Here is a 22,007-nt window from a genome sequence, read left to right as displayed (position 1 = left end):
CAAATGATATGTTAGCACCAGGATTATTTTGCTCCACTTGCCGTAGCCAAGGGGTAAAATTTATTTATTTATTTAACTTATATGCTGCCACACATTAATAATCAGCAGCATATAAAACTCAGCTATATTACTGTTTTATTTATCAGAGTCTCTGCCCGCTGCTGCAAACATATATCACCAAATGCAAAATATTTTCTTTACACCCTGGCATTTTTTTTATGCCTAGTGTGTAAAGGGCTTTGAAAATAGTTCAATAAATACGGTTGCTCAACATCTTTGATCAGTGCATCTCCTTGCTATTTACTGTATGTTAGCTTTCCTGCAGAAGGACAGACAAATAAGTAGAGATGGGCATGAATCAGAACATTGGTGATTCATTTTGATTTGTGGTTTGTCAAAGTTCCCTGAGGAAAGTGCCCGTTAGCAGCCGGCTTGGGAAAACCCAATCCTCACCAAACTTTCCTGGGGAGCCCCTCTTTGTGGGTGTATAACTTGGACATCTGAAACCTGATCTTCATCAAACGAGGAGGGCTTGTAGGGAAGAGTCAGAGGAGGCTTCCCTGATAATTAGGTATCTCTAGGTGCGGGGAGGGGGGCGGGCATTTTAAAGTCAAACAACTCGACCAATCAAAAATTGCTAAAGATCGGGGGGGGGGAGGCATCGATCCGTAACCAATACGAATCAACGAATTAGCAACGTCTGAACAAATCTGGTAATTCGTTTTTAATTCATCCCCGTCTCTACAATAATGTAGCTCAAGACGAACTTCTCCTCGATGCCACAGAGCCAGGCTACACAACCGAGGGGCAGAAGGGGCGTGTTTCGAGGGTTCAACAGCCCGAACTCACTCTCCCCTGTTGCAAATGCAAACTGTACGAGATTATTATTACTGTATTATTATTCACTGCAGAGAGAGGAAACAAGGGCTCGCCTGGAAGGGGGCTCTCCCCACGCCGATCAACGACATGCACACACACATATCCCACATGGGCTGAAGGCGCAAGCCCACGCCCATCGCCCCTGCCTGGAGCGGAAACAATAGGAGGGAGAGCCTGAGACCAGAGAGAGAGAAAGGAGCCGCCCGTCCTGCCCTGCGCCAGCTCGCCCTCCTAAGGCGGCGAGGATCCCTCGCAAAGGCCGCGCAACTCCTTCCCCCCCCCTCCCCGGAGGGCGGAACGGACGGGCAGACGGTCCCGAGCCCCAAGCCTGTCGGGTTTCCCCCTGTACTCACCGAACAAGGTAAGCGCCATCGCAGAGGATCGCGGGGCGAGAGCTCAGCCAGACTCGCCGGCCCGGCATTGGCTCCCTTGCCTGCAGCTCGACCGGACCGGACCAGAACGAAAAGGAGACGGGAGATTTTAAAAAGACCTCCCCCAAGCCAAGCCAAGCCAAGCCGCCTAAAGGAGAGCAGGGGCAGCGGCGGTCCGAGCGGCTCCGGGGTCGGCGGGCGGGATGGCTGCTTAGCCTCGGCAAGGCAACCCGAGGCGCCGCCGAACAGCTGGTGCCTCCACTGGGGGAGCGCGGAGGGAAAGGCTCCCTGTGGGGAGGCGGCGTCCCTGCCCTTCCCTCCTCCTCCTCCTCCGAGGCAGCTGCCTGTCTTCAGGCTCTGGTAGCCATCTTGCTTGCCCACATGACCAGCCTCTCCTTCCCGGCCTGCCGAACCCCGGGCCGGTTCCCATAGCAACGGACATTCACGGGCCACCCCCCCCCCCAGCCTCCGTCCCTCGCCCCTTCGCTTGCCCCTCAGCCAGCGAGGGAAGGAGGGAGGGGCTGCATCCCACATGCCACACACACACCCCAGGATTGGGATTGTAGGGCATCTTATTTATTTATTTATTTATTTATTTTAGTAGGGAAGAGGGCAAGGAGGTCTCCATCGCTTCATGTAGCAGAAGAAAAACAAAAGCACACGCGCGCACACTCAGGAAAAAAAAGAGAGAGACAAGAAACGTGGTAGCACCTTAAAAACTAAGCATTGTATTTTAATTTAAGCTTTTGTGGGCACCTCCACTTCGTCTAGTTTCCCCTGCTAAATGTCCATGGGTTACGCACCCTGATGGGGCTAATTTGTTTTACGGTCGTGTTGTAAAAATAGTAGGTGATATTTTATCTACATTTCGTTCCATTCTGTTTCTTTATGTCCGACAAAGTGGACCTGCCCACAAAAGCTTACATTCAAGTTTATTAGTCTTTAAGGTGCCACATATTTTTTGCCTTTTTAAAAAAATCGTTTGTTTTGTTTCTTTTGATTTTGCCTGATGTGCTTGCACAGACTGACAGGGTGACCCTCTTCTAACACTGCCCCTCTTAACGTGCCATCTCCACCTCTCCTGACCTCAGTGGAGGAAACATTTCCACATTTCTCTTTTCATTCAGGGCCAAACATATTCTTGAGATACTCCAGAGCATACCCTTAAATTCTGTATTAGTTGATACAGAATAATGACGATGTCCTTATTCCGTTACCCTGAGTAGTAGCAAAGATTAGAGTTACCCATTATTGATTTTTATTTGTATGCTCCTTGGTTTTTTAATATTTCCAAGCAGTTTACATTAGAAGCAGACAATATAAAATCAACTTTTAAATGGCCAGTAATGCTGTATAGATATTTTACTTGATATTGAGGCATTTCAAAGATAGGGAGGCTCTGCCATTTTTAAATCATTCTGATTGTTAATACAATATGGCTGCCAAAAGGTAACTAAGTGTTATTTTAAGCATGCACACTTTTTGGCTTTGAACTTTTGTTGTAGTGTTTCTTGGGAAAAAAACATACACTTAATTGTGGTAACATATATGTAAATGTTGTGGTCAACTTGCCATGCAAAGGGTTACACACAAATATATTTCTTTCAGTATGACCAGATTTTAGAGAGGTACTAATTTGTTAAGAGAACCGCATTTCCTTTTTCTCCACTATATATTAAGTATTGCCACTTGGCCAAAACTTGTCTGTTGGTTATATTTTGTGAGCGCTAGGACAAGAGGTTGACAAAGAACCACCTTATATTTGTATATAGTTAGGAGATTCTTGTATATTACATAGACAGTATTTTTACATATTATAAATTACGTTATGTATTTACAGTAATATATTATATGCAAATATAATAAGTATGTATATAGTCCAACATTTCTTTTTTTGTCCCCAATGTTATTATCCTAACAACCTTGTAAAATAGGTTATGCTTCGAATTAATGTTCAGCCCAAGGCTTCATGGCTGAGGATTTTAACACGAATCTCTGTCATTGTAGTCCAATACTCTGCTGTCTCACTTTCCTCAAAGATATAACTAAAATAACACAGATGATAACATAAGAACAATACACATGGTCTAAAAACCAAACATCCAGACTGCATCCAGGCTGCATTTTAGAAAGTAGGAAGAAAAGCTTTGAAAGGCTGGAAAAAATGATGTTATTGTTCACCAAAAATCAAGCAGAAACAACACCAAGCACACGTATGGTGTGTGTGTGTGTTCTATTCTACATTCCAGATGCCATGACAAAAGGCCAATCTGTGGTGCCCCTTTTTGTTCATCTGTTGGTAGAGCAGCAGAGAGGAAAGCAATCAAGGCAGGAAGCAATTTTCTCAAGCCTCATCGGGATTTAAAGGTAAAAAAAACCCAGCATACTGACTTTGTTCTGGAAGCAAAATGGTAACTAGTAAGGTTGGGTAAGGATCTGTATAATGTGACTCAATTTGGCAGCTGCTGTAGCAGAAACCCTGACAGCTTTCTTCAGAACGAAGAAAAAGGCCTACAGTTTATCTTCAAGGACAGCTCCATGTGCAATGTGCTACAGTAATCTAATCAGAGCTCGCTATAACATACTACAATTAATATTACAGTACTTGGAATGCATTACTTTGGAGGGTAAAAATGGCATAAAGAATTTTTAAAACATGACTGATAGTGTTAATTTTTTTAAGTGAAAAGTAATGTGTAATCATTACTCCTCAAAAGCTTCTACACAATAAGTTTTGTGACGATCTTTGCTAATAAAACCAGAGAGAAGCTTCTCATTCTTTGGTTTAAGTATTATAGACAGCTTTGCCTTACATAAACTGCACCGGGAGAAATCAGTGCTTCTTTGGTTAATAGAACAAGGAAGTGTGGACTTAGAATGGCAATTGACTCTGCATGTGTGGATAAGGAGTGAAGGAATTTTGGGTCTCTAAAATAAGAGTCATGTTCCGCTCTGCAGAGTGCTGGCCTAAACTGGTTCCTCTTGTTGCTGGACATTCCAAACTTCCAGGATAGTTTTGCACAGGACTATGCAATAGTTATCTCTTCAAGGTGATCTCTTTAGAAAAGGGGCAAGAAAAGTAATAACAAAATAGTTGCTGGGATGGACAGCTGCTGAATTATTAAAAAGGATTATTGTGCTAATTTATTTTGCCTCTTGAAATCTTGTCACCTGTTTCCTGAATTACAATAAACATACTACTGAAAGCTGAGTGACAATTCATTTGAAAAGGGATTTCATCATGACTGAAACCAAACAAAAATGAAAAGATGCATGCCTACAGAAGTGACAGGTCTTTTTTCAAAGGGTGCTTCAAATTCCAGAATTATTGTACCACTGACTGGCAAAACTAGGATTTCACTACCAACATGTATTATAAATTGGCAAGGGCTGTCAGGGTAAGTCTTAGGCACCCATCACCCATAATTCCCAAGGGACGCCTGGCAAGACTCGCAGCTCAGTTTGAAGGGTTTTTTTGTGTTAGACTAGTGTGATGTCATTATAGCAGAAAGCCACAAGAGAGAGGAGGGAACTGGGGAGAGAGACAATGAGCGCATTTGGAGCAGGCAGAGAATGGAGCAGCCATGTTGCAATTCGTGAGCATTTTTATGGAATAGGCCCTGACCACCAGGACAGGGCTAAGGAGAAAGAAGTACTGTACCCTCACTGGGTCTGGTAATGAGTTTTCCACAAGCCCCAGCAGAAACATAGCAGCTGGGAAAGCTACTCATGTGTGCTACAGGTAGGAACATATGAGATCCAAGCAATAGTGTAAGTAACCAGTGCAGTTCTTGGTTTCCACCTGCCCAGCTGATGAAAAATGTTTTCCTCCAGATTCTAGATTGCCCTATTACCTGGCTAGCCTAGGTTTGCATGGATTCTCAGTCCATTCATCTAGATTCCACTTCTGCCTATTTTCACAATTAACTAACTCAGAAGCAGTACTTTGTCTCAGCTCTTGCCTTCCCCATCTCTGTGGTATCAGAAAGGCATGCCCCAATGTCTCAGATTCCAGCTCTGTGCAGTGTGTTAAGCAACTATTTTTTTTCACCCATTTAAAAGCAAGGAGAATATTTTAAAACTTTAAAACAGATCAGAAAGCAAAAGAATTCCTATCATCATTATTTAGAATATGTCATAATGTGCTGCATTGTGTGAAATGACAGGTTATGCCTAGCAAGGGCACTTTATAGTGTTCATGTGCACACACTGACAGTAGAGATGATGTATCCACTTGGAGATTTAACTTCTGGAGGCCCCTGGGGAAGGAAAAGAACTCTGAGGAGTGACAACACTAGGAATTTATACTGAAAAATTTAGTTGGGCAGTTCTAGACAAGATAAAGGAAAAGCCAGTGATTTACCAGGGAGAGAGGAATGAAGAACAAGGATGGCTGAAATGTATAGGGAAGTATAAAGGAAGACCATTGCTCCTATGGGCTTTTATTATTTGAGTTTTGTGGGGGGGATGGAGCTTGACCACTTCCTTGAAATCTAATATGATGAAGGGAAATATGTAAACATTCTAGGCAGAATAAATAAACAAACTGGCATATATCTATTTTCTGGAGAAGGAGGGGAGTGCAGTGAACTAGAAGTCAACTGTGACCAAACAGAAGATCAGGCATTGAAATAGAGAATGAGTAGTTTCTTACAGCTGACTCAAAATGAATTAATGAATATGTTATATGTTTAATAAATTTTATTACATTGTGATAGAAATATGCTTTCAATACAAAGTAGTCAAGTGTCATAGCTGTTTTTATGTGCCATCAAGTTACTTGTAGTGTATGGTGACTCCCAGCGAGTTTTCCAGGTCAGTAGGAAGTGGTTTACTATTGGCATCCACCAGTACGTTTTCATGGCTGTGTAGGGATCTGAGTATTGAGGTTTCTTGAGTCTAAGGACCTGACTACACAGGAGTATTTGTGTGTAATCAGGTTCTTAGACTCTCATATATATAGGAAACACTGTGGCGTTGGGGTAGTCTGATTCACATTTCCCCCACTGATCACATGACACAATGAATAGGGATGTACACAGGTAAGGCTTCTGGGTTTGGTGCATTGGTAATTTCAGGGGTGTGTGTATCTCATTCATTTTTAGATGCTAATTAAAGGACCTATCTTTTTCACGTTCTTTCATTTAATTTTTCCCCATTCATAATCTGTCTGGCACTCATCCAAAAGCCGTAAAATATCCTTAAAATACAACAAAAAAGCAGAGCCATGACATACAGCAGTGAATTCAATCAAGAGCCACAAACAGTCCTTAAAAACTGCTTCAAATGCTGGTAAACAGTATCCTCACTGTGATGCAGTCCAATGAGAAATGAAAAGGACTTCGAAAAAGCAGAAAAAAACCAGGAAAGTAAAGTGTAGGGGGGGGAGGGGACAATCCCTAAGAAATCAGAAAGAGGGGAGAAGTCTTTTAAAATACTGTAATCCCAAGAGAATCATGCAGGCACCACAAGCAGGCTGCCTGGTAGCAGCAGCAAACATAAATCTGAGAAATGGGTGGGGACCCCACTCCCCAAATCGAGAAAAAATGCAAAATGAATCCACAGGCAGAGGGCAGGTCAAGAACCACACAGATCTCACCCACAAAAGTGGCGAAGAACACCCTTCTATAGTTGAAAATTCCTCCCCCCCCCGGACATTCTGACTGGCTGCAACACAACTGCACTAGGCTTATTGATGCATGTCCTCAAGACACAATGCAATTTTATGCTGGAACAAATATGTATTTGTTTTATAAGAAAGATGTAAACATGTATCTCATAGCATCCTTTTGCAATGCAATCTTTCAGTCAAATTCTTTGTCTGAAGAGGACTGAAAAAGGATTAATTTCAGCTTCGCATGTGGGTATCAGAACTGGGTATCCAATAAAACTCAGATATCTTAAGGGTGCTAATGAATAATATATTTCCTTAACACCTCGTTGTATATTTACATGTTGATCTTTATTTTATTTTTAAACTGTATGTATGTATTAATTAAGGTATTTGTATAACAACCTTCAGGAATGTTGATGCTAGTTCACAGATAAAATGAAGATCAGCATGTCAATAGGTAGAGACAAACAGTTGCTGTGCATGTAATGCATACAGTTTCAAGTGAGCTAATTTTTTGTTCTCAAACATTATGTTCAAGGGCCCCTTTTCAAATTGTCTGAAGTGGCTTGATTTAGTTTCAGTTCTCATCAAATCAACAGGATCCTTCATAACTGAAGTAGTCTCTCAAAAGCAGGAAAAAACTAAACGAGGAATATAAAGTTCATGAAGGTGAACCAACAGCCAAGCGAGCTGGCATGTTGGTGAACTATTCATTTGGAGCTGAATTGAGGACTCTGAGGAAATACCAGGAGTGTTTACGAAGGCTTTCATGGCCCGGGATCTAATGATTGTTGTGGGTTTTTCGGGCTCTTTGGCCATGTTCTGAAGGTTGTTCTTCCTAAGCAGGGAAGCAGGTGCTGTCCTCTGAAGATGCCGGCCACAGAGACTAGTGAAACGTTAGGAAGAACAACCTTCAGAACATGGCCAAAGAGCCCGAAAAACCCACAACAACCATTAAATACCAGGAGGTTCTTTGATTAGTAAAGGTTCATTCATAAACTCTATGGAGAGAAAATTTATGACTACAGCCATGATCTTGTTCTCTCAGATCTCCTTAAATCATCACATTGCCATTATTGTATGAAAATTCAATGAAGCTGATGAACAATTCTGGATATTGCTGCAATAGTAATGTGCATTGAAACCATTTGTTAATTGTCAATGCTACTTACACCCAGAACTCAGCTCAAGATCAGGATCCTATCATGAAGAACCAAATGATTCCAATTGCTTCAGAAATCAACTCCAGTTGCACAAGACAGACTCCATTCTGTACTACTCACTCACACACATGAAACTACTGTAGTAATTATTTTTGCAAATAAACATTGAAGTGTTTCATGTATTTCTAATAATCGTGGACTAAATCTAGTTGTTATTCCAAACTACAGTAGACCCGTTGAACTGAAGAGACTTTGGTAAATCACCATTTTTGTTTTTCTGATTCAATGGATCTACACTAATTTGGACTAGCAGTTGGATTCACTCAAGGGAATCATGAACCTGCTCTTCATTGGACAGGAGCCCTGCTATATGTTCAAAATAAACTACATTAAGAGAGAGGTATGTTAGCCCTGGCCCCTCTGCTCTTGCTTTACTCATGTGAAACCAAATGTGTGCGAGGACAGATGTCTCCTGTATGCATGTCTGCAAGTCCAGGATGCTCCCCAGTTCACATGTCTAATTAATCCTTATTTAGAAAACTTGAATAGATCTATCATTAATGCAAGTTTCTGAAACGTCATCCCCCAATTGTCTTCCAGCAGCCATTCCACCAGACATTAGGATAGAAATATGCCATCCCAGACAAGGACCTGTCCCATTTTATCTTCCTCTTCCAATTTATCTCAAACTGTGACTTTACCAGTAGCAGCAATTTGCAGTCATTCAAGACTTTCTCCCCTTGTCACACAGCTTCTGTTTGTTTTAATTTTCTTTATTTAAAATATTTAACCCCACCTTTCTTCTTGAACAGGACCCAAGGCAGCTTACATCACTGAAAGACATTATTTAAAGCTACAACCAATAGTGTACAAATATTAAAAAGTGTCAAACAAATGCCACTCTAAGAAATGGTAAACATAAGCAAAACTAAAAACACATTCAAATCAATATAGCACAACATTCCATTTAAAAATTCCACTCAGGCAGCCAGTCACTGTGTCTGTGTGAGAAAGAGGGGGGCTGCCTTGCCCAGGCCCCCAAAATCTCATGCCAGGCCAGAACTACATTAATTCGAGATTTTAAAAAACCTTGTGTCCTCTTTGCAACCAAACTCTCTTCACCAGATTGCAAGCATGTGGGCTGAGAGTGTGGACACTTTTTTCATGTTTGCATTCAGAGTATTCTTTTAGTGAGGTCCCTAAATTAAAATTAACAGAGTAAATCAAGGGAAACTACTGAAATTTTAAAGTTGCATTTTGCCAAAATATGTTCACTTGCCACTAGATGGTGCTTTATTTCAGATTATGAGAAGTACAGTAGGAAGAAATTATCAAAGGGAGATAAACAATCTCAGTTAAACATGGGCTATTTGTATTTGTATCCCTGGGGATGTGAATATGAATAGCGGCACCACAAATGCCACAGAGCCCCATTCCTCCTCCCATAACTAGCCAGTCCACTCACTGGTCGGCGTGATTCTTTGTCATCATTGGCATGCCAATATGGGAAGGAGCCTGGACGTCGCTTCCCTGCCTCCTACGCAGCAGTCTACTCATCAGCTGAGCAAGGAGACTCCCCATCTCGCTTCACCACTTGGAGTGGTTGGCTGCGTGGGGAGGCAGGGAACTGCCAGCCGGGTTTCTTCCCATATTGGCATGGCAATGATGACGAAGAAGCCCAGCACTGCACAGCGACTAGTGAGTGGACTGGCCAGTTCTGGGGAGAGAGGATGGGCTTCTTTGTATTGTAATTGAGCCTATATAGTTGCCTGATGTGATGGATTGCATCTGTTTCACACATGGTTTAGTTTCACACACTGTTCAAAGTTCTTTTAGAATATGTGCATCTGACAGTCTGCTCCTTTCTATACTGTTATGTTAGTTAAAGCATCTTTTCTGGCATGCTTTTGGTTTGCCGGCACATCTTTCATAGTCTTGTGTCACTTTTGGCACAGTAGGAATGCTTATTCAAATAGTTTACATATTTTATGCTCTCTCTTTTAAGAACTATTGAGAAACGTATCATCAGGACAACTGCCTGGATAGCTTAGTGGCTTAGGTAGAGCCAGAATTTGGGAGTTCAGTTCCCCACTGGGCTTTCCAGGAGAAAAGCCATTGGCATTGGGCAAGCACCACAGTCCCAGGGTGCCCCCAGAAGAAGGGAATGATAAACTATTTCAGAGTACTCTTTACCTAGAAAATCCTGAAAGGGGTTGCCAAAAATCAGAATTGATGTCATATGTATTGTTATATCATCAGGACACACTGACAATTTCCAGAGTGGTAGCCATGTTGGTCTGTCTTAACAAATAAAACAAGGAATCTCTACAGCAGTGCTGAAGAGTAACATATTTATACACATACATACACTTGAAGTCCTCTCTGTCACATATCATATATGGAACCCATCAGGCAAAAACAAAAGAGAAAAAACTGTGGCACTTCAAAAATTAAGTGCTATATACGAAGCGGTATTCTCAGCTGGTAGATGTGCATGTGTGCACATGCACACACAGTGCCTAAATGTTACCGTTCTCAACAGAGGAATTTCAAAAGGAGAAGAGGGAAACCAGTATGTTAGAGCTCATCAAGATATTTGTTTCTGTTGGCCATTAATATTGTTTTAGTAATACTAAGGCAATAATAGTAACCTTCTTGTGTTAGACTTGAGGAGGGGAAATGACAATATGGATACCATGTTTAGGCCACAGCTTGGAAAAGTTACATGTTTGCATTGCACCTCCCAGAATCCCACAGACACTATGGCCAATGGGAAGGGGTTATGCTCGATGTCAGAGTACATTTGTAGTCCAAAAATATAACTTTACAAACGATTGCTCCCTGTTCTAAGTCACACAGCTTCACAAACATGGAGGAATAACCTCCTCATCAGCAGCAGTGTCATCTTAGAACTGCAAAGTTGGAAAGGATGCTACGGATCATCAAGTCCAGCCCCTGTCAAGGAGGCAGAAGTGGGGAATCAAACTCCCAGTCTGTGGCTCCACAGTCAGATATCTAAACCACTGAGCTAACTTCCCCAGTGGAGATGGATCTCCTACCCAATGTAGATAAGAACTGTGAAAGATGAGATTTTTAGATCACAGAGACAGCCTCCATGAGTACAGAAGGTTCCTCTGTGCAGATGTCCTGTACCACATTCACAATCCCAAGAACAACGTGGAACAAACAACCATTTTGTGTCTCAGTTGACCCTTTAACTAAGTAATGTATAGAGAGTTGCTGCTCTTGCAAGGGGTCAACAGAATCCAAACAATCAAGCCTGACAATTCAGTCACCATATTTCCCTACTGCATTTCCCCCCTTTTTCTCCTACAGGGTTGGTCCAGGGGAAACTAGATTTTTTTAAAAATGGCTCCTTGCACTTCTGTTGATTCTCCATGCCAGTTAACACATTTTCTGTTTGTACTGTGTTTCTCTCCTGCTGCCAGATGGGAAGAGAGAAACCTATTTGAGCATTATGCAACTGGGAAGCCTAAACATTTGAGGAGCATTCTAGCGCGTCTTGTGAACAAGGTGACTGTCCTTGGAGGAACGTCTGTCCCAGAAATGAGCTCTGTCTGTCTACCTTCTCCTCTCAGTCCTTCTTACTAAAAGTTTCTACACTGAAGGAGACCAAAAAGGTGAATACAAGGAATTAGGACCACAGTCGAAAAGTCACTAGTCTCCAGAATAAAATTCAAACAGAGATATGCCAGTTTCCTTCCCTCCTTATCTTTAAAAAGATGGCAAAGACCAAATTATTTAAAGCTGCCTTTAATAACAGAATCTCTGTGGTGGTATCTATAGCAACTTTAAAAAGCTGAGCCATGATGGAGCCAAGCCATCCTGGGATGCCAGGGGAAAGAAAAAGACAGCAGCAGCTCCAGAGACATAGCAGCAGGGAGGCAACACACAGAAATCATGGGTTTTTCTCCACAGACTTGAACTAGCAGATGGCTGGTAAGCATGTAGAAAATGTAGGATTTTTTCCATGTGTCTGTTAAAATATGCTAAAAGGCTAAGAAATGTATTTCAAGTTTTCTTGATTTTTTATTTTTTACTAGGTTATTTGTTTTCAACAACTCTGAAGTATATGCTTATAGAACATAGAAGCAATATAGTTAATAAAGCTTGTAGAATTGAACAAGCTAATGTTGTTTGGATTAATTTTTCTATTATCATGAATGAAAAAAGTGGTTTATTCTCATCCTCTGAAGAGAGATGGATTAAGATTGGAAGCTACATTTTTGGTAAGCCAGCCAGGATACCAGATTGATTAATTACTATGCCTTGACATTTTTGGCAAGCCAACCAGGAGCAGGTAAATGACATAAACCTTGATACCCAGATTAACTTTGATATGACTGTCATAATTATCTGGTTCACAGTGGTATTTAATCTTTCCAGGGATATATGTTAGCTGTGATGGGCCACCACAGACTTAAATTACCATTTTTTAAAAAAAATAAAATTCTATAGTGCTCTGGGTGTTTTGTTTGAGTATTGTACTTCAGACTGTTGTGAATTGGTTAACCACCAAAGGACATCTTGATTTCAATGCAAGAATGAAACAAGCATTTTTAAATATATATATATATATTTCACAAATTGTACATAATTTCTCTGCACAAAAGTAGTGTATTTCACTTTTGTATAGCAAAGCATATGTGAACACAGCAAGCACAGAAGGACTAACTGGTTGACTAAAAAAAAATGAAAAAAAGGAAACAATACATCCAACACTTTTAATTTTTAAAATTCTGTGCAATAAGGCTGCAGTTGGCATACTTTATGTACAGAATTTGCATAGTTTACACATTACACACAGAAAACATTCTCACAAGTGCAAGAATGCTCATGGAAAACTATGCAGCAAGCAAAAAAACAAAACAAAAAAAAAACAAAAACAAAACCCCTGCATCCTCCATATTTAACACCAGTCAAGCAGGATTGCAAACTGGGAAAAAAAATCTCTTTCCAACCACTAGGCAATACTATTAATTTTATTTAAATTGGCTTCACCTAGTGGGTAGACTACGTTTTATCCTAATTCTCTGGTTGGTTGGTTTGTTTGTTTTGGCTGCATATCTGACCTCCCTTCCTAGGCAAATGGGAACCTTGAATTTCAAAAGAAGGCAGTGGAGAAGATGGAAATGCTGCATAGCTGGCAGCTCTTTGTTTGATGAGTTGGGAGAGAGAATCCAACCAATTGCCACATGTTTGCAACCTGCATTTTTGAACTCACATTTAAGAAAACATTTCACATTGACATCTGCCATGACTTTTGGAATCTTCCTGGTTTTTTTCTGCACTATCCATAGTATATTGGTGCAAAGGCTGATGAAGACTAGCATAGGTCGAAAGCTAGCTGTAAAAAAAGTTATTGTAGTAGTCTAATAAAGGTATCACCTGCCCTTGCTTTTGTAAAAAATTTGCAGTGTGTCTTATTTTTGCACACATAAATACCACAAATGAAGCCTTCATGAATACAATCACAGATGAAGATTTACATCCTAATGTACAGGACAAACTAACTCAGTTTTCAACACACAAGTGGGGCTTATTTAGCATGCAGGCATTACCAAGGCAGGTGGCATAACATCCACTACTATTTGTCAGTGGGCATCTCTCTCTCTCTCTCTCTCTCAGGAGCATTCATTTAGACCACACATCCTGTTTACCAGCAAACAATCCACAAAGATAAACATTCTGAATCTACCTTTTCAAACACAAAGAAAGCAGATGCCAAAGAATACTTAGTCTCTTGAAAGTATTCCATCCTATGTGCATTCTTGCTTTCACTCTCTCTCCCATTAAACCTTAGAATCATAGAAAAGTGAAGTTGGAAGGGGCCTACAAGGTCATCAAGTCCAACCCCCTGCTCAATGCAGGAATAAAATCAAAGCATATCTGCCAGGTGATTATCTAAGTTTTTCGTGAATGCCCCGTGTTGGCGCACTCATCAACTCCCGAGGTAACTGGTTTCACTGTCGTACTGCTCTAACAGTTAGGAGGTTTTTCTTGATATTCAACCGAAATCTGGCTTCCTTTAATTTGAGCCCACTGTGTGTCCTGCACTCTGGGATGATCAAATGATTGAATGTTTGATTTCTAACTGGGATACAAATCAAAAACCCAAGAGGAAGTGGGGAAGAAAAATTGAAGTGGAGTAGCTTCAGTCTTCCACACCAAATTTGTATCTGCCTCAGGGTCAAATAAATACGTAGCATGACATTAGAAACAGTGCTCCTTCAATCATGAAATATATCTGTTTGTCACAGCATATTATCTTCTAGACATTCTAGCAAGCTTTATTTTATAATTGGTTATTTAAAGGGAACTTTGGACTTAAATATAAAGGTAAACATGGAAAGTCTGATTGGACTTAAATATGAAAGTAAACATGGAAAGTCTGATTGCTGAGACACCTCTGAAAAAATCACCCTGTGGAAGGAAAAATGGGCTGATCACAGGGAATATGTATCTCCCTTAACATTTATTTAATTAGGCTCTGAAGCTTCAGGAGTATATTTTCTCTATATAGCAGTAGCAAACAGCTTGGACATAAAGTGTTGTTCTCTTCAGTATATGAAATTAATACAGCAAAGAAACTTTAGTCTAGTCTTAGCAAATTGATAATGCAGGTGCAGGTTTTCATGCCCAACGTGCATAATGTATTCGGCTCTGCTGTACCAACAGATATGCACATTCTTTCTTGAGGAGTGAAGGCCATATTCGGAGTGGCAAAAATAAAGTCATGGCCCAATGTTTTTAATATTGTTATAGGTTTACCCATATTTTAACATTTTTAATTACGATTTTAAATATAGGTTTTTTTTTGTTTTTTTTTGCTGTTGGACACCATCTTGAGTCCCTGTCTTGGGAGACGAGTGGGATATAAATAAAGTCAGCCAGTCAGTGGACATGGAGACATCTTTGCATGACATGACCAGAGTTCTCGGCCAAAGTGCTGGGTGGATCTTCTCTATCTGCTGCTCTCCTTCTCCCATCCCTTTTCTTAAACAGGAAAAAGGAAGAATTCATGTGCTTACAAGCTGCCATATGTGTGTGCCAGGTAAGAATGCAAAAGGGAAGAAAAAGACGGGTTACTTACCTGTAATCATGGTTCTTCAAGTGGTCATTCTGTGAATTCACACAAAAGGGTTAAGTCAGCGCCAGCGCTGGTCTCCTCGGAATGTTCTTGAGCTCTGTAGAGAAAGAAACATAGCTTAAGGCTGCCTATACTGTGCATGCTCCGCCCGCCCAAGCCTCAGTTCCATTTATCCGTCAGAGATACCCAACATGAGCTATATGTATTCAGTGACGGATAGTGGGGAGGCCGGGCGGGATTGTGTGAATTCACAGAATGACCACTTGAAGAACCATGGTTTACAGGTAAGTAACCCGTCTTTCTTCATCGTGGTCTTCTGTGAATGCACACAAAAGGGTTATTAGCAAGCTTACTCACCGGAAGGAGGGCCGTCACTGAAGGGCGGAAGCCAATACAGCTCTCCCGAACCTCGTTTCTTGCTTGGCCCTCAGGTCCAACCTGTAATGAGAGATGAAGGTGGACACTTGGGACCAGGTGGCCGTCCTGCAGATATCAGGTAAGTCGATGCCATGCAAGAGAGCTGTAGAGGAGGCAACCGCTCTGGTAGAATGAGCACGCAAACCTTCAGGCGGTGTCCTGTGTTTGAGTTCGTAAGCCAAAGATATTGTGGCAACAAGCCATCTAGAAAGTGACGAGGGTGAAGCTGGGAGACCTTTTGTCCAAAATACAGTGCCCCGCATAGCGACGTTAATCCATTCCAGGATTAACGTCGCTATCCGGATTCTTCGCTATCTGGGCGGGGAAAACCCATAGGAACGCATTAAACTCCGTTTAATGCATTCCTATTAGGGAAAAACTCACCGATAAGCGAAGAATCCTGGATCTGGCCGCCATTTTCGCTGCCCGGTAACGCGAAAATGGTGCGGGCGGCCATTTTCTGCACCCGGTGGCCATTTTGGAACCGCCAATCAGCTGTTTCCAAAATGGCCGCCGGGTGCAGAAATGATCGCAATGTGATGTTTAGCCTATCTAAACATCACAATGTAATCGCATTAGTGACCCCAAAAAACGGGTCACTATGCGGATTCGTCGTTAAACGGTGTGCTTGTTAAGCGAGGCACCACTGTAACACAGAAAAAGTTTAGGAGACAATCTAAAGTCCTTAGTCCGTGAAACATAAAAGGAAAGTGCTCTCCTAACATCCAAAGAGTGGAGCATGTGCTCCGTGTCATTGGCAGGTTTTGAAAACAAAGTAGGCAGTATGAGAGGTTGGTTTAAGTGAAATTGGGAGAAACGAGACATCAGTATGCAGTACCACTTTGTTGTGAAAAAACTGTAAGAAAGGTTGATCGGCTCGAAGGGCAGCAAGCTCTCCAGCTCTGCGAGCAGATGTGATAGCCACCAAAATAACACCTTGAGGGACATCTTTAGATCACAGGAAGCAAGCAGTTCAAAGGGTGGGCTCATTAGTGAGTGTAGCACCAAATGAAGCGACCATTGTGGTACGGGTGGTTTAACCGGGGGTCTCAAATGGGTGAGTCCTTTGAGGAAGGCTTTAATCGTAGGGTGAGAAAACAAGCAGGAAGCAGGAGAATCTCGAGGTTGGAAGGAGACGATGGCCGCAATGTAGACTTTCAGAGTGGAGATCGATAATTGAAAATCGAACAGGTAATGCAAGAACTGCAACAATGTGGAAAGAGAGACCAGAGAAGAAGAAAGGCCTCTGGATTCTGTGAACTTAAGGAAACTTTTCCATTTGTAACTATATAACAAGGAGGTTGAAGTCTTCTTGGACTTGTCTATGATTTCCTTGATCTCGGGGATATTTTCCATGCAGTGAGGTGAATCGTGTTCAGATCTGGGTGGAAAATTCTGCCTGAATCCTGTGTGAGTAGATCGGGAGAACGCGGAAGTCTCACATGATCTGTTGCCATTGACACTAAGGTTGGGAACCACGGCTGATGAGGCCAGAAGGGTGCCACTAGAATCGCCTCTGGAGACTCCTGATGGAGCTTCACTAGTGTCTTCTGTACCAGAGGAAATGGGTAGAGTAGGCCCACTTTTCATGATATCATAAAGGCGTCCCCCATTGATCCTTCTCCTCGTCCTGCCCTGGACGCATAGCGTGGTCATTTCGCATTCTGTTGAGTGGCAAAAACATCTATGACAGGTGTGCCCCAACGGTGACACAGGTCGTGAAAGACCAAGGCATCCAGTTCCAATTCGTGCATTTGGCTCTTGCGCTGACTGAGTTCGTCGGCTAGGGCATTGTCCTCCGTCGACACGTGAACTGCTACCGGAAAAATATGATGACGGTAGCACCACTCCCAAAGCATCACCGTCAGGAACAGAAGAGAGTGAGAATGTGTGCCCCCTTGTTTGTTGATGTAGTACATGGCTGTAGTGTTGTCTGTGACTATTTGAACACCACGACCATGTACTAGGGAGAAGAAAGCTTTGAGAGCCTTCATGATTGCTAGAATCTCCAGGTGGTTGATGTGAAACTGTTTTTCCTGGAGTGACCGGAGGGCATGCATATGATGGTTTCCGCAGTGAGCCCCCCATCCGGTAGGGCTCGTATCTGTGGTAACTTGTACGGTCAAAGTCAGAGGGCGGAACGGACGGCCGACTTGTAGATGTGGTACAAAACACCACCAGTGCAGCTGTTGTGCCAGTTCTGGAGTAACTCGAAGCCGCTTCTCCTGATGGTCCTGGAGAGGGTCAAAGACGGAGAGGAGCCACATTTGAAGAGATCGTAGTTTCAATCGAGCATAAGCCAAACCGGGTGTTGTTGACGCCATTAGGCCTAGAAGATGCTGAGCATGTCTGGCGGATACTGTGTGTCCTGGTCGAAATTTCTTGACTGCTCTGAGGATCTTCTGGATCCGTTCCTGTGGAAGAAAAATACGTCCCTTGGAAGCATCTATGGTGGCACCAATGTAGTTTACAACTTTGGAGGGAATAAGATGAGAGTTCTTGTGATTTACTGTGAGCCCCAGATTCCGTAGCACATGGAGGATGAACTTTGTGTCTTCCAGAGCTCTGCGCCTGGATGGTGAGACAACCAGCCAATCGTTGATGTATGGGAATACATGAATACCGTTCGGTCTCAGGTAAGCCGCCACAGGTGCCATGCACTTTGTGAATGTCCGGGGGGCTGTGGCGAGCCCGAACGGAAGAGCCAGGAACTGGTAAATGACATCTTGAAAGACAACTGAGAAGCTTTCAATGATCTGGATGGATAGTTATGTGGAAATATGCGTCTTTCAGGTCTATGACCACAAACCAATGTTTTCGTTTCAGCAGGTGAATGATCGACTCCAACGTAACCATCCGGAATCGGCGTGGATGAAGGTAAGTGTTTAGAGTCCTGAGGTCTAGAATGGGCCTTATTCCTCCATCTTTTTTGGGAACAGCGAAGTACCTTGAGTAGAAACCGTCTGAAATGTCTCTTTTTGGTACCTTTTGAATAGTGTTCTTTTGAAGCAAAGATCGGACCTCCTCCTCTAGAGCAGAATCAGATGATGTAAGTTGTACCTGACCGAGAGGTGGATATTCTATAAATTCCAGCCAATAGCCGGAGTGCACGATGTCTAGAACCCAGGAGTCTTGCGTAATGGTGGTCCAGTTGTGAATCAACGGTTGAAGTCTTGTGTCATGGCTGGAGGGAGACAGTACTGCTGTCGAGTCAAAGAATGTTTTTTGCTTTTTTGCAGGTTTGTAAGACTGTCGGTGGTGAGAAGACTGAGCACGGTAAGTAGGTGTCGTAGATGCGCCCTGTGATGACCTGGATTGAGACTGCCCTTTATATTGTCTGTATTGTTGAGGGGCTGGGTTGTACTGGGCCGGAGACTTCTTCCATTGGTACCTATTAAATCTAGGCCGAGGCTGAATGTAATAGGAATTAGCCATCTTCTTGGCCTTATGTAGCTCCTCAAGATGACCATCAGTTTTCTTGTTGAAAAGACCAGAGGCATCAAAGGGTAAATCCTCCATTTTGGTCTTTACGTCATCCAAAATGTTCGCGGATCAAAGCCAGGCATGCCTGCGAAGAGTCACAGAAGAAACAAGCACCCTGGCAGCAGCCTCAACTGAGTGTCTGGTAGAGATTCTCTGATGTTTGGAAACAGTCTGAGCCTCTTCAAAGGTGTTGAGATAGCCCTGTCTGACATCCTCAGGGAGCATCTTTAAACCCAGCAAAACTTTCAACCATAGCTGCTTCTGGTATGCTCCTAAGGCAGTCTGATAGTTAGCTACCCGAAGCATGAAAGCAATAAGGGAGTAAATGCGTCTGCTTATCATTTCCAATTTCTTGCCCTCCTTATTTGTTGGAATGACATGAGCCTTTCCAGATGGCTTGGTACAACTGCTCTCCACTCTTAAGGAGTTATAGATTGGATGTTTCAAGAGGAACTTAGTGTCCTCACCGTTGATCTTGTACATATTTTCCGTACGCCGAGGCAAGGGAACCGAGACTAAAGGATGGGCCCAAAGTTCTTTAATGATACCCAACAACGCCGGCAAAAATGACAAACTAGGGGGAGGGGATCGCTCCTTGTTAATATCTACGAAAATAAGGTCCTCCTCCGGAGGAGCCGGCTCATCCACGCAAAGCTTAAGTGTTTTCGCCAGCCACGACAACATCTGAGAATACGAAGAGAAGTCTTCCGAAGGTGAAGAGTCATGTGGATCACCCGTGTCCGATTCCACTGTCTCTCCCACTGGCAATTCGTCAGATTTAGGTTGCTGAGGGGTTTCACCCTCAGAATCAGAGACCTGAGAACGGGACCTCATCATCAGATGATAATTCATGCCCTCTCTTTCGATGGCGACGGTCGATGTTGAGTAACGCAGTGGTAGCGTGTTGAGGAGGTGGAGGCATGGCTGATATCGGAGGTGGAGCAATGGGAGCTTCCATATGCTGGGCCGCAGGTGGAGTTGTTTGAGGAATACTTTCAGCCTGTGCTCGATGTTGACGGCGATGTTTCCGTGGGGGGGTCGACGCCGAGGAAGACGACGAGATATTTATGTACTTCACCTGACGGCGTCGTCGATGGTGATCCGACGACATCTGTGGCGCCGCCTGTGCCTCGACCCCGAGCCTGCGAGTCATCTGATGACGATCTATGACGACGTCGAGAACGTCAATGTCTGTCCTCACTGCCTCTGCGAGGAGATCGATGTCGATCACAAGACCCGTGCCTCCGCTCCTCAGCCTTTTTCAGAGGAGGTGATGTGGGATGTACAAGCAAAGGAGAGACGGAATGAGCCGGTGATGCCCGCCCGGTGGAAATAGGGCTTAAAGGGCAAGAACCCAAGCTTGTAGTGGCTTGAACAAGCTGGCTTGGCGTCGGAGAGGGAACGCCAAGGGGTATAATCGGCTCGGTTTGTCTGGGAGGGAGCAGGGTAGCCGCCTCCGACATAGAATCTCTGTCCCTGGACGAGTCCTCCAAGATAGTGGAGGGGAGAGACGAGGATATAGGTAGTACTTGCGGGTTAGGGTCTTTGGTCTTCACTAACCCTTTGGTCTTTGCTTTTTTTCCACGCTTAGTGAAGGCTCCAGTCTTGGCAGCAGCCGATTTTTTATTTGTGGAAGGCTTCTTGGGAGGCTTCTCAGCAGGTACCTCTGAAGCCTTAGAAGTGGGTACTTGCGAAGAATTTGCGTCAGCACAGGAGGTAGCCAATGGAGATGGAAGTTCCATAGCAGATGGTTTAGATGCCGATAGGGCAGAGTCCCACAGATGTAATTTTAGTCACTGCTGTTGCGCCTTCAAGGCAGCCTTGGTAAACGCCTTGCAATGTTGGCAATTTTGCGAAGAATGCGCTTCACCAAGGCAAAAAAGGCAAGTGTTCTGCCCGTCGTGGTAGGGGATTTTCATGGAGCAGACAACGCAGCGACTGAATGGACCGGAGGGTGGATGGGGCATAGGCAAGCCTGGAAGGCAGCCGGTAAAAAGGGCGGGAAAAGTGGGAAACACTCCCCAGAGGGATAGCGAGGGAGTAAAAACGCCAAAACAGAGTCCAAATAGGCAAAAGAGTAGCCGGTGAAACACGCCAAGGCCAGAATTCGAAAAAACACGGAGAGTTTTTTTGATAGAATTTGGGAGAGCTCTAGCTGAGAACCACTTCACACGGCGGAGAAATGGAACTGAGGTTTGGGCGGGCGGAGCATGCGCAGTATAGGCAGCCTTGAACTATGTTTCTTTCTCTACAGAGCTTGAGAACATTCCGAGGAGACCAGCGCGGGCACTGACTTAACCCTTTTGTGTGCATTCACAGAAGACCACGATGAAGAATCCCCATTCTTTCCTGCTTTCTCTCCCCACACCCCATTGTTTTAAAAGGAATGAGACCTGAGAAGGAGTCTTTGTGAAGGGTCCAGATTTGCTTCTCTTCTCAGGGAAGATCTGTTTGCCTCAGGAGGCACTAGAACTTCTCTTAAGGACACTGCTTTTGCAACATACAGTACATCTCTAGTCCTTTGGGATCATTTAAACACTTTGTAACAGTACTTTATATAATCTGGGTAGACATAGAAGGAAAGCAAGAAAATTAGCAGACTATACAGTCATTCTAGACCTTACAAAATAACATCTAGAATAAATGTTAGTCAGAAACAGCAGTCTTGTAGCTGGCTTGTTGTAGGTTTTTCAGGCTGCTTGGCCGTGTCCTGGAGGTTCTTATTCTTAACATTTCGCCAGTCTCTGTGGCCAGCATCTTCAGAGGACAGGAGTCAGAACTCTTATCTGTGTTCCAGAACTCAGATAGAGTTCTAACTCCTGTCCTCTGAAGATGCTGGCCACAGAGACCGACAAAATGTTAGGAAGAAAAACCTCCAGAACATGGCCAAACAGCCGGAAAAATGTACAACAACCATTGGATCCCAGCCATGAAAGCCTTCAAGAATACAGTCTTGTCGCTGCTTGGAT

The 22,007-nt window shown here is 43.3% G+C and overlaps 1 protein-coding gene and 1 long non-coding RNA gene across 5 annotated transcripts in view; one reads left to right on the top strand and one right to left on the bottom strand.

The window, feature by feature from the left end:
• CHN1 (chimerin 1) overlaps positions 1 to 1,614 on the bottom strand; it is a 141,795-nt gene extending 140,181 nt beyond the window's left edge. The window contains exon 1 of the mRNA XM_020805156.3: positions 1,233 to 1,614. Coding sequence (XP_020660815.1) covers positions 1,233 to 1,251 — 19 coding nt within the window. The 5' untranslated portion in view covers positions 1,252 to 1,614. The remainder of the gene's footprint in view (positions 1 to 1,232) is intronic.
• Positions 787 to 21,639, top strand: LOC110085216 (uncharacterized). Of its 4 annotated transcripts, XR_013545554.1 has the most exons (7): positions 787 to 1,240; positions 3,500 to 15,102; positions 15,570 to 15,634; positions 18,117 to 18,191; positions 18,382 to 18,432; positions 18,795 to 18,831; positions 21,293 to 21,639. It is a non-coding gene; the product is annotated as an uncharacterized LOC110085216 (long non-coding RNA). The 4 variants fall into 4 exon arrangements; XR_002301613.3 differs by lacking the exon at positions 3,500 to 15,102 and having other exon boundaries at positions 793 to 1,240; XR_013545555.1 differs by lacking the exon at positions 787 to 1,240 and having other exon boundaries at positions 3,264 to 3,617.
• The last annotated feature ends 368 nt before the right edge of the window (positions 21,640 to 22,007 follow it).

The sequence above is a fragment of the Pogona vitticeps genome, chromosome 1 (assembly GCF_051106095.1).
Source record: "Pogona vitticeps strain Pit_001003342236 chromosome 1, PviZW2.1, whole genome shotgun sequence".
NCBI lineage: Eukaryota > Metazoa > Chordata > Lepidosauria > Squamata > Agamidae > Pogona > Pogona vitticeps.
The sequence above is the reverse complement of the archived record's forward strand: the minus strand, read 5'-3'. Positions and strand labels throughout refer to the sequence as shown.